The following is a 12,007-nucleotide window of genomic DNA, read 5'->3' as shown; positions in this document are numbered from 1 at the left end:
TCACTCTTCGTGTGCATTCTATCGCTTCAATGACTTTACTGTGCTTTGCTAAAGCTTTCTGTCACTCTCTTGAATCCCTTCTTGTTCCTTGACAAGGACCTAGATTGGGTTGAGGCCTCCCTTTAGCCTCCCTGGGTGCCACCCCCCATCAAAGCCACAGTCTCAGAGTTGTTTCTAGAAAGGCAACTAATGGGATGCTACGCGAAGCATTAGTGAAGGGTCTTGCTTGGATTCTTGCTTCTAATCACTGCAAATTCCTAATAGAATGGCCAGATTCTTCCTACTAACTGCTGTATAGCCATAGGAAATCAAATACAATATCAAGGTGTCCACCAAAGAGTCAAAGTGTAATTTCTCTACTAGCAAATTGGTACAAATTGTTGTGGTTGCAGATAATTTGAACTTAGGGTTCACAGGGGTTCTCTGACCGGCGTTTGGCATTGCTAGAAACCTTTGTTCCTAAGTCCGGGTGCTGCTAAGGTGCTCCTTATCTCCAATCTCATATTTAATAAACAAAAAAAGGGGAAAAAACAGTCATCCTGTAATCCATCCCCTAACAAAATCATAGGAAATGATAGTGGTTACAATGCAAATAAGCCAGGAAAGAAAGATTCAGATTATTTGGTTAGTCCATAACAATACCGGGCCCAGATGCAAGTGTTATTTAGAAGACTGACTGATGTGAAGTTTCCCAGTTTGCCACAGAAACACGTGAGCAAAATAGCCTTCTGTATCTAGTCGAGCCCTGTTCCCTTAAAAATATTCAACGTGTTTCTTTCTGTTTGATTCTATATATATATAATATAGAATATATATAACCCTGCAAAACAATGCACTGAGATTGTTCATCTCTGTATCTGATAGTGGAATATTATCTAGGCATTAATTAAGCTTTTCAGCTTTACCTTGGGAAGTAGTAAATGTCCCCTTCTCCTTCGCATTTTATGTATTAGGTTGATCCATACGAAATTGATGATAGTCAACTTAATAGAAAATCTGGAGTCTTAGAGATCTATTTAGGAATACTATCATATGCGTGTGTGTACACACGCACGAGTGTGAATGTCCAGTGACGCGTCTGGGTATTACTTATCTGATCGCCTCATTGATAATCAGTTCTTCAGAGGAAAGTTGAGATGCTGAAGACAACGCTCCTGCAGTTATTTTCCCTTATATAGAGTTGTCACTGGATGGGCACCTTCTGGGGTAGCTGCAGGGTTGTAGTAAGCTTTATCGCTCCAGCATTTTGCCCCTCCGGTAGATCCCTACTTCTAGCTGGTAATAATGCAGCTCTCCATTGCCTATAGATCTCCTTAAAGAACAACCAGGAGTGCAGTAGCTCTTCAGGCTCATTGCAGAGTGTGAGAATCCTCCATCCTCTGCCCTTTTGAGACCACTGTCTGTGCAAGTAGTTGTACCAGGTCCGTCCGGAAAGAGTCCAGCCATTGTTAGTATAACAAGATCGGTTTGCATGACATCGATATAACCTGGGAGCCAAGGAGCGTGGACTGGAATGCGCATGCGTGAACAATGACAACTTCACTATACTCGTCAGTTGGGGGTGGTAGATGCCATTGAGTGAGCATGTACACTGTTTGGCCGTCGCATTCAAAATGACTGAGTAAAGCCACAAATGTGTGTCAAATTTTGCATTAAGCTTGATTATTTCTCTGTGGAAACTATTCAGATGATTCAGGGAAATATGGGGCAGCTTATGGTGATCAGGAGAACTATGTGAGGTCCCAAGGTGCCTACTTTCCAGGGGATTGAGGCATCATTGTCCCATGTACAGTGTGTACTGTATCTTGTATCTTCTTCAATAAATGTCTCTATTTTTCATATTACATGGCTGGACACCTTCTGGTCAGACCTCATATATTCATCCACATACACATCTTAGGCAAGTATAGTTTTTAAAAGCCTTCATAGTGTGACAATTCAGCAGGTCAGTTCCTGAGGAAGCAGGTTCTGAGACAGCAATTAACACACAGGAATTTTATTGGAGAGTGCTGTGAGGATTAACCCCTATGAGGGGAAGAAAGGGAAGGAACAGAATGGGGCAGAAGGGGAAGCTGAGCTTCAATGCGGTTATAGCCACAACATCAATCAACCCTCCCCTCCCCTGCTATGCGCTCCCCTCCGGAGTTGTCCTGACTTGGAGCAACAGGACCAGGCTTTTATAACCCACACATTAACCAGTCATTGGCTACAACCTACCGTATTTTTTGGACTATAAGATGCACTCCCCCGCCCCAAATTTGGGAGGAATAATGGTTGTTAATGCTGCTGTTGAGTTCTGTTTACATTTACATTGGTAAAATATTATGTTATTAACTATTTTACCACATTTTTTGCATCAATGTTTTTTTCCTATTTTCCTCTAAAACCCAAGTGCGTCTTATGGTCCAAAAAATATGGTACCTCCAACAACTTTCCCCGAAATTAGTACAAAACATATTTCGTACCCTGAAGAGGGCCTGGGCAGCCCAGCGCAGTGTCCACTGCACCAGTAATTCAAGTTTGGTTTCCAGTGGTACTGATTCTCCAGCTGTAGCAGACTCGTATATCAGAGTCACCTAGAAGGCTTGCTGAAACCCAGCGTGCTGGACCCCGCACTCAGAGAGAGTTTCTGGCTGAGTAGGTCTAGGGTAGAGCTTGAGAATTTGCACATCTAGTCAGTTCTCAGATGGTGCACACACTGCTGGTCTGTGGGCCTTGCTCTGAGAACCACTACGCCACAATGCCTGTGCTTACATGCTGAGAATGCTAAGTGATGCCCTTCTGAATAGAAAGAAAACCTTTTTTTGTAAAAGATTTTATTTATTTATTTTGAGAGAGAAGAGAAGGGAGGGAGAGAAACATTGATGTGTGAGATAAAGATCGATTGGTCGCCTCTCGCACATGCACGGACCGGGAACCTGGCTCGCAACCCAGGCATGTGCCCTGACTGGGAATCGAACCGACGATCTTTTGGTTTGCAGGATGGCACTCAGTCTACTGAGCCACACCAGCCAGAACAAGAAAACCTTTTGATGTCACCATACTCCATCAAATTCTCAGCTGTTTTTGTACATTATAAAGCTGCAATAGCTGACAATTAAAATTTGTTATATAAAAGCTACTTAACAGATTATACTTGTAAGGCATCATTACTATTTCTAATATCTACTCATTTTCACTTTTAACATTCAGCCAAATATTCTCTAGGGCTGATACTCTGGACAGAGGAATTTACAAGATAATCCATGTTTAAGGTCTTTAGTTTTGTTCTAAGCCAGTTTTTTATTCCTTTATGATTGTCATAGTTTCTGCATTTTTATCTATCACATAAGCCATTGAAAGCCTTCTGGCTCCAGAAAACTAAAAAGGATGAGGTACTTTCAGAGCAATTTCGAATGCACAAATATGGCGTCCGAGTACCCTCGATTCCTTCCTAGTCTCGACTTGGCACAATTCAAATTTAGGAACTCAGTGTACACAGATTGATCTCAGGAGAACGGATGGAGCCTTAAAGCTCCCACACAAGCAGGAAAGAACAATCTCCCCTCTGATGGAAGAGGTCTGTAAAAGGAGCTCATTGGAAGCGATTTTCTGCTGTTGCTGCCATTGAATTGTTTAATGTATTTTCCAAATTAGAAAATATTCAGCCTGATGTTGTCAGTATTTCAGACCACGCGGGTATCATTTAGGAAAATGGTGCCTTACTGTCCTGAAAGAGTTAGTGTTCTTCCCTAAGGATCCAATTTACAAAAGCAGCAAACTCACTGGTAGGATTTGGCTGGAAATCTCATTGTCTCGGTGGAACCCTTTCATGTGATTTATGTGCATTGGGTTTTACAAATAACTCAAAGTTATTTACTGGTTACTTTCTCCAGAAGCAGAGGGTAAGTGGTGTTTCAAGTTTAAGGACAGGAGCGACGATGCATCAAGCGCCACTCATCATGAAGATGAAGCGGATACTAAAATGCACGGGGTCTCATTCTCTAAGCCTCGCTCTGCCACAGCAGAGGTTCATATTGTCCTTTTATTTTGGGTGGAAATTTCTATCCCAAATCTGGGGCTGGAGGTGGAGTAAGTCTTCATGATTTCTAATGCACGAGCCGACCTAGAATATTAGCTTGAACTGGATGAAATTGCCGCTTTTGTAGCCAGAAACGCTCCAATGTCGGCTGTTACACCTGTACGATGGCAACATGATTCCTGGTGCTGTTGCCATGTTTCTGGACTTGTAAATAACACCAAATTAAAAGATACATAAACGACCCTTTGGATCTCTCTCCCTGCATTGGGTAGTGTGCCTGAGAACTGGAGAAGCAGGCAGCCAGCAGTCCAGGGCAGCCCTCGCGCTCCACGAGGTTTACCTGATTTCCCTAACCAGAACGCCAAGCCACCTTTCAGCTGTGCAGTATTAAAGTTTATTTAGGAGTTGATAAATAGCTCAGTGACATGCTTCCTTTTCCCCAGTAGCTGCATCCTCATAAACCTATTCTACCCTCCACCAGTTAATGCAGACAGAAGATTTTTCTCCAGGACGAGCACCGAAACGACACTGTAGAAGACTTGTATGCTCAGCAAAAACCTCAGCCATGATGAATAAACAGCTCTTCTGGGGGGCTTCGCTGCCGCCGGCTCGGCAGGAGTTGTTTATTGCCAGCTTTGCACATCCCGTGCTAAAGTTGCTGCTGAAATAAATTGCAATTTTGCATAATTATTGACAATCACATCTTAACAAGCAGTGTGTATCATATTCAAGTGTTCGAGTTTTTTTAAATCCATTTTTAGCTTATGTTTAATCCCAGAAAGTGTTTGTGTAGTAATCCAAGGCAAATACAGCATTTAAATAGAGTGCTAATTTCCTCATTGCAGACAAAATTTACCTGAATCTTTTTAGATGGGACTGTTACCGCCTAAGGCTGTTTTCCCTCCCAAGGTATTATTATGCAGATGTTTGCTGCAGGCGTATTGCGTGTATCCACAGTACATGTATTATACATATTGTCAGGAAGTGTGGATAATATTTTAGATTTTTTTGTGTCTTTAGGGAGCTTGGTTCACTACTTGTGCAACAGGAAGTGAGACTACGGGATGTGGGCGGCGGGAATTAACAATTTGAGCAACTGTAATGTATAACTATATAATGTGTGAGGCTTTACAGACATTATTGTATTTTCATTCTCGTGACAGCAACGTGTATTCAGATGAGAACTTAAGAAATCAGAAAGGTTAAGTAACTTGCCCTATCACATAGTTGGTAGGGAATATCGGGATTCGAACCCAGATCTGTCTGGTTTTTTGGCTCTACTATTTTCAATACACCTAAAATTTCCTGTTGCAAAATAATCTCAGTTGTATGACAGGCAGGTAATGCAATAGAAAGCTAGCACAATAGTTAAAGCTATCAGACCACAATAGCAAGTGTTCCACGAAATAATATTCTGCACAACGCTTTCTATGAAAGCTTTTTTCATTTTTCTACTTGTTAATCATTTTGTCCTCCTTTGCCCTCCAAATCCCCTTCTTTCTTTGTCTTCCAGCATTGAACTGTCTATTATGGTTTTACATTTGCTTGACTTCTTCTTGCCTATCCAATCCTGGTCTCCTGCCTCAAGTGATATCAAAGATCGGCATGGTGTAGGGATTTTCAGGGTCTTACGTGCATAAAGATTAGCTTAAAGTTTTGTAGCATATTAAAATAAACTTTCAAAAACTTAAATAAAACAAACTTTCCAAAGTCCAAATATACATATGTGTATATGTGTGTGTATACATATGTATACATACATATATATATTTGCTATTTTAGTTGTTGCTTTTAAGAGGAGCTTTAGTGAGCTCACCTTTTTGTTCATAGATACAATTTAGTCCCTTTAGCCTTGCTCTTTTCATGGATTCTCTGGGTGCACCCCGTATTTGAGGAGAATTGCATCTGTGCATTTGTTCCTTTGCAGAGTGAACGAGCGCGAGGCTGCTTTGGAAGAAACTTACAGATTACTGCAACAGTTCCCCCTGGACCTGGAGAAGTTTCTTGCCTGGCTGACAGAAGCTGAAACCACTGCCAATGTCCTGCAGGATGCCACCCATAAAGAAAGGCTCCTAGAAGATTCCAAGGGAGTAAGAGAGCTGATGAAACAATGGCAAGTAAGTTGAGCATTTCTGCTGTCACGCTCTTGTGAATCCACTCAAACCAATCTCAGCATTTGTCCTTTTAGTTGATACATGGGGGACGCGATATTTATATGGCCTGGTTTCTTTCAGCACTTGGGCAAGAAGGAGAGAGGCAGAGGGAGAGGGAAAAGTCATTTATTATCTCTTTTAACCACTGATCTTCTAAACAGTACAACTTTAACCAGGAAAAACTTGCACATCAAACTGGAGCTTTGGTCAGAGAGAAACTTTGCTCAGAGAAAGAAATTAGGGATTGGTTTATTAAATCGAAAAAGTTGCCATTGTTGAGTGTTTATTTAATATTTTACAGGGAAAGCGTCTGTATGAATTGTCTATTTTATTTAGCGTTGCTAACTGAATCAGTTTCCCTTCATTACTTTCAAATACGTTTTGAAATGCTAATCTGGCATTTTGTAGCTTTCTTCCTAACATGATCTGTGAAAATAAAAAATGAGATGACTAAATTTGTCATAGTTAATGATAATGCAATTTTCAGACAATTGTTTTTCCTAGAAACAAAAATTATTGCTATAAAATTTCATATGCAGAAACACTGAAACCAGAAGCTGAGGGCAGCTGTGCTTAATGAAGTCTTGGTGAGAATCATATTTTACAGTTCAAGGTTATTCTCAGCACCTGATAGGGTTTTCCTGAGCTATTATGGGCTTGTTTTATGTGTAGTTGGGTTTTCTGGCTTGATATTAGAATTTTACCACTATTGCAAATACAGTTTGAAGTGTTAGAATAATACGATCAGTTTGGGGAACTAACTTCATTTGTTTCTTTGTTTCATATTTTGAAATCAGGAGAAGAGTGATGGTGCACCCTGGGTTGAAAAATAATTCCAAAGTCAAATCATAATAAGCAAAGGCTTTTCTCCTGCCCTTCTTGTTGTTGTTGTTGTTGTTTTCTACTTTGAAATGATATTTGATGTGCTTTGCTGCTCTGGTGCGTAGAGTAGATGGCAGTGGCAATGTAGATCCTTGAATTTCTTCTTCTCGTCTTATCATTCTCCTCAGACTCTACGTGACCCTCCACAACGTGTATTGGGTTGGTCTGATCATGTGGAGGCAGTTTGTTGGAACGATGCGTCATGTATCTTTGCAGGTATAGACAGCTCCCGTGGCTTGACAGGGTGAAAGCAATGCAAAGTTGCACCTTTCTGATCACTCTTACCTGAATGGTTAGAAAATGTGCCGCTGGAACTTCTTTGACTTAACAATATTTCATCTGTAATATTTTCTCCTTCTAAATGCCTATAAGGTCGCCCCAGAATTTTAGTAATTACTATATAGATTCACATAGTCTCATCAGCTGTGGTAAAAAGTAACACTTGAAGTGGGATTTTTAGCAGATTACTTCAAAAATCAAAAATAACAATTCTGGTGAGTCAAAATAACTTCATAACAGAAATTTAATAAAATAGCCCTTAAATTAGTGAATAAGTCTGGTCCAGGGCAAAGCTACATCCATCGATCTCCTATATATTTCTTATGTACATCTGCAGTACTATACAATGGAAATTTACTTATAACTCTTAATCTTGAGAAACTGCAAAGATTCTGAGTCATTCAAGAAAAAAAAAAATGGCCTTGTTTTTCCTATAGTGAAAGAATAGAGGGTAAAGGACATTTTGTTTAGATTTCTGATCTTTTATGAATTTTAATTTATTTTTTAAATTATTTATTTATTTATTTTTAGAGAGAGAGAGAGAGAGAGAGAGAGAAAGAAGCATCAATGTGCAGTTGCTGGGGGCTGTGGCTGCAACCCAGGCATGTACCCTGACTGGGAATCAAACCTGCGATGCTTTGTTTCGCAGCCTGCGCTCAATCCACTGAGCTATGCTAGCCAGGGCTGTATTTTATGAATTTTTTTTAAAAATTTATTTATTGATTTGAGAGAGAGAGAGAAACATCAACCTATTGTCCCACTTATGTATGCGTTCATTGGTTCATTCTGGTGTCTGGCCTGACCGGGGATGGAACGCACAACCTCAGTGTATCAGGACGATGCTCTACCCAAGTGAGCTGCCTGGCCAAGCGCTGACCTCTCTTTTAAATACTGTTGGAAATGACCATGAGGCAATGTTCTAGGCTTAGGCTACATTATTCATAAAAAAGTATTTATTCTTAAAAACCATACAACACTTCCTTCAAGTCCCTGAAAATCTTCAACATACAGTTTTTCCCTTACTAAAGTAGGACTAAGACTTCAACATCATTTAAACACAGAGGAAATTTTCTCATTCCTTCTTAGTATTGTGTTTTCCGTGAATTCCAGTCGCCTCAGGTTGAAACTCCCTTTCATGAATAGGAATGGCATTTATAGCCAGCTCTGATTTTTAAGGTAGATGGCTCAGTAATGGCCTTTTGATGAGCTCTTTGGAGGTATCATGATAAAAACTCTCAAGTACTGAGACTATTCATTATTGTTAATGGCACATTTCAACTCATGGAATTGAATCAAGATACTGGGGTTTACAAGCAACTAATGGAAATGCCAATTTTGAAAGTAAATAAAACCATGTATCTTAGGAGATTACATGCAATTTCTATATTGCAACTAAATGGAAACATTTGCTTTTTTCCCTCTGCAAACGATTTTTAAATTTTTTTCGAGGGGGGGTTCGCATTTTTTTATTGTCGTTCAAGTACAGTTATCTCCATTCCCCCCCCTCCACTCCCCCCTCAGCCATCCTCACTTCCCACACTTGATCCTACCCCCTTTGGTAATGTCCATGTGTCCTTTACAGTTGTTCCTGAAAACCCCTCCCCCTTTCCCCCACCATCCCTCTCCCCCTCCCCTCTGGTCACTGTCAGTTTGCTCTTTTTTAAAATATATTTTATTGATTATGCTGTTACAGTTGTCCCATTCCCCCCCTTCACTCCCCTCCACCCTGTACACTCCCTCCCACCTATATTCCCCCCTTTAGTTCATGTCCATGGGTCATACATATAAGTTCTTTGACTTCTACATTTCCCATACTATTCTTATGCTTCCCCTGTCTAATTTCTACCTACAATATATGCTACTTATTCTCTGTACCTTTTCCCCCTCTCTTCCCCTCCCACTCCCCTGTTGCTATCCCTCCATGTGATCTCCCTTTCTGTGGTTCTGTTTCTGTTCTAGTTTTTTGCTTAGTTAGCTTTTGTTTTTGTTTTAGATGTGGTCGTTAATAACTGAATTTGCTGTCATTTTGCTGTTCATATTTTTTTATCTTCTTTTTCTTAGATAAATCCCTTTAACATTTCATATACTAAGGGCTTGGTGATGATGAACTCCTCTAAATTGACCTTATCCGAGAAGCACTTTATCTGCCCTTCCATTTAAATGAAAGCTTTGCTGGATAGAGCAATCTTGGACATAGGTCCTTGCCTTTCATGACTTTGAATGCTTCTTTCCAGCCCCTTCTTGCCTGGAAGGTCTCTTCTGAGAAATCAACTGACAGTCTGATGGGAACTCCTTGGTAGGTAACTGTCTCCTTTTCCCTTGCTGCTTCTAGGATTCTCTCCTTATTTTTAATCTTGGGTAATGTAATTGTGATGTGCCTTGGTGTGTTCCTCCTTGAGGCCAACTTCTTTGAGACTCTCTGAGCTTCCTGGACTTCCTGGAAGTCTATTTCCTTTGCCAGATTGGGGACGTTCTCCTTCATTATTTGTTCAAATAAGTTTTCAATTTGTTGTTCTTCCTCTTCTCCTTCTGATACTCCTATGATTTGGATGTGGGAACATTTAAAGATGTGTTTGAGGTTCCTAAGCCTCTCCTCACTTTTTTGAATTCTTGTTTCTTCATTCTTTTCTGGTTGGACGTTTCTTTCTTCTTTCTGGTCCACACTGTTGATCTGAGTCTCAGTTTCCTTCCCATCACTATTGGTTCCCTGTACATTTGCCTTTATTTCACTTAGCGTAGCCTTCATTTTTTCATCTAATTTGCGGCCCAATTCAACCAATCCTGTGAGCATCCTCATTACCAGTGCTTTGAACTGTGCATCTCATAGGTTGGCTATCTCTTCATTGCTTAGCTGTATTTTTTCTGGAGCTTTTTGATCTGTTCTTTCATTTGGGCCATTTTTTTTTGTCTTGACATACCTGTTACATAGTGAGGGGTGGAGCCTTAGGTATTCACTAGGGCAAGGCAACCCACATTGTGGCACTGTATGTGGGGCAGGGGTCCGAGAGGGAATAATGGCACTGCTCTGTGCCAGATTTCAGTCACTTCCCCCGCTTCCCACAAACAAACTGGGCCCTTCTGGTGCTGATTCTGGGTGGATGGGCTTGTGTACATTCTAGGACGTAGGTCTCAATGAACTCTTCTGTGAGGCTGGGAGTTTCTCCTGGCACCTCAACCCCCACAGGTGTTTTGAATCAGTGGTTTGAGGCTTTATTTTCCCCGTGCTGGAGCCCTGGGTTGCTCGGTCTGTTTTGCTCCCCAGCTGTTCCTCCCAGTTTATCTGCTCGTGAATGTGGGACCACCTGCTCTACCAGCCACCACCTTGCCATGAACCCTCTCCACCCTGGCTACCTGTCTCCGTGCCTCCTACCAGTCTGGATGAATGTTTCTTTAATTCCTTTGTTGTCAGACTTCCATACAGTTCAATTTTCTGTCAGTTCTGGTTGTTTTTGTTTTTAAATTGTTGTTGTCCTTCTTTTGGTTGTGCGAGGAGGCACAGAGTGTCTGCCTATGCCTCCATCTTGGCCGGAAGTCCCCCAGTTCTTAATTACAGTGTCTCTGGTTATATTTTGCCTGCTTGTTTGTTTTGTTGATTAGGTTCCACTTATAGGTGAGGTCATATGGTATTTGTCTTTCACTGCCCAGCTTATTTCACTCAACTTTAGAATTTTGAACAAAAGGAATTTTCTATGATATGTAGAAAGGAAAAATGTGTTAATAGTTTGCCTTTACACTTCATTGGAAGAAGCTGGTCCCATTGTTTGATTCGTGCTGTACAGTAGTCCCCCTTTATCCACAGTTTCAATTACCTATGGTCAGCTGTGGTCCAAAAATATTAAATGGACAATTCCAGAAATAAACAGATCATAAGTTTTATTGTGTGCCATTCTGAGTAGCATGAAGAAATCTCATGCCATCCTGTTCTATCCTTCCCGGAATGTGAATCATCCCTATGTGCAGCATCTCCATGCTGTAGACGCCCCTGCACGTTATTACTTAGTAGCCGGCTAGGCCATCAGATAGACTGTCGCAGTATCACAAAACTTACGTTCAAGTCACCCTTATTCTATTTAATAATTGCCCCCAAGCACAAGAGTAGTGATGCTGGCAATTCCGATATGCCAAAGAGAAGCCGTGCTTCCTTTGAGTGAAAAGCTGAGTACCGTACAATAAGATGTTTGGGGAAAGACCACATCCACATAACTTTTAGTCTAGTCTATTGCTATAATTGTTCGATTTTATTATTAGTTATTGTTGGTCATCTCTTACTGAGCCTGATCTCATACATGAAACTTTAGCATAGGCATGTATGTATGGGGGAAAAAAGCATAGTATATATAGGGATTGGTATTAACCGTGGTTTCAGGCACCCACTGGGAGCCTTGGGACACATGCCTGTGCCTAAGAGGGGACTACTGTACAGCAAGGGTAGCTCTTACATATTAAAAGAGGCAACTCCACATGCCTAGCGAGAACAACAGCTCTCCCAGCAGATCCTGATATATCTGCTCACCCAAAAGCAGTGGCGTTTGACTTTATATGATTGCTACTAAGTGGAGACAGGGAGTGAAAACCTTCACAAAATATGTGTTTGCCTGTGACTGTCAATCAGCCGTTCTATATATGGAGGCTCCAGCTCTCGCTAGACTGGCTGACTCTCGCTGTTGTTTAT

General features: G+C 41.0%; 1 protein-coding gene across 3 annotated transcripts in view; it reads left to right on the top strand.

The window, feature by feature from the left end:
* The window catches only part of DMD (dystrophin), a 1,951,120-nt gene that overhangs the window by 1,475,845 nt on the left and 463,268 nt on the right, over positions 1-12,007 (top strand). For all 3 annotated transcript variants that reach the window (XM_036016633.1, XM_036016635.1, XM_036016634.1), the window contains one exon: positions 5,949-6,138. In XM_036016633.1, the coding sequence (XP_035872526.1) occupies positions 5,949-6,138 (190 nt within the window). The remainder of the gene's footprint in view (positions 1-5,948; positions 6,139-12,007) is intronic.

The sequence above is a fragment of the Phyllostomus discolor genome, chromosome X, assembly GCF_004126475.2.
Source record: "Phyllostomus discolor isolate MPI-MPIP mPhyDis1 chromosome X, mPhyDis1.pri.v3, whole genome shotgun sequence".
Taxonomy (NCBI): Eukaryota; Metazoa; Chordata; class Mammalia; order Chiroptera; family Phyllostomidae; genus Phyllostomus; species Phyllostomus discolor.
Note: the sequence above shows the minus strand (reverse complement) of the source record. Positions and strands in the feature narration are given on the sequence as shown.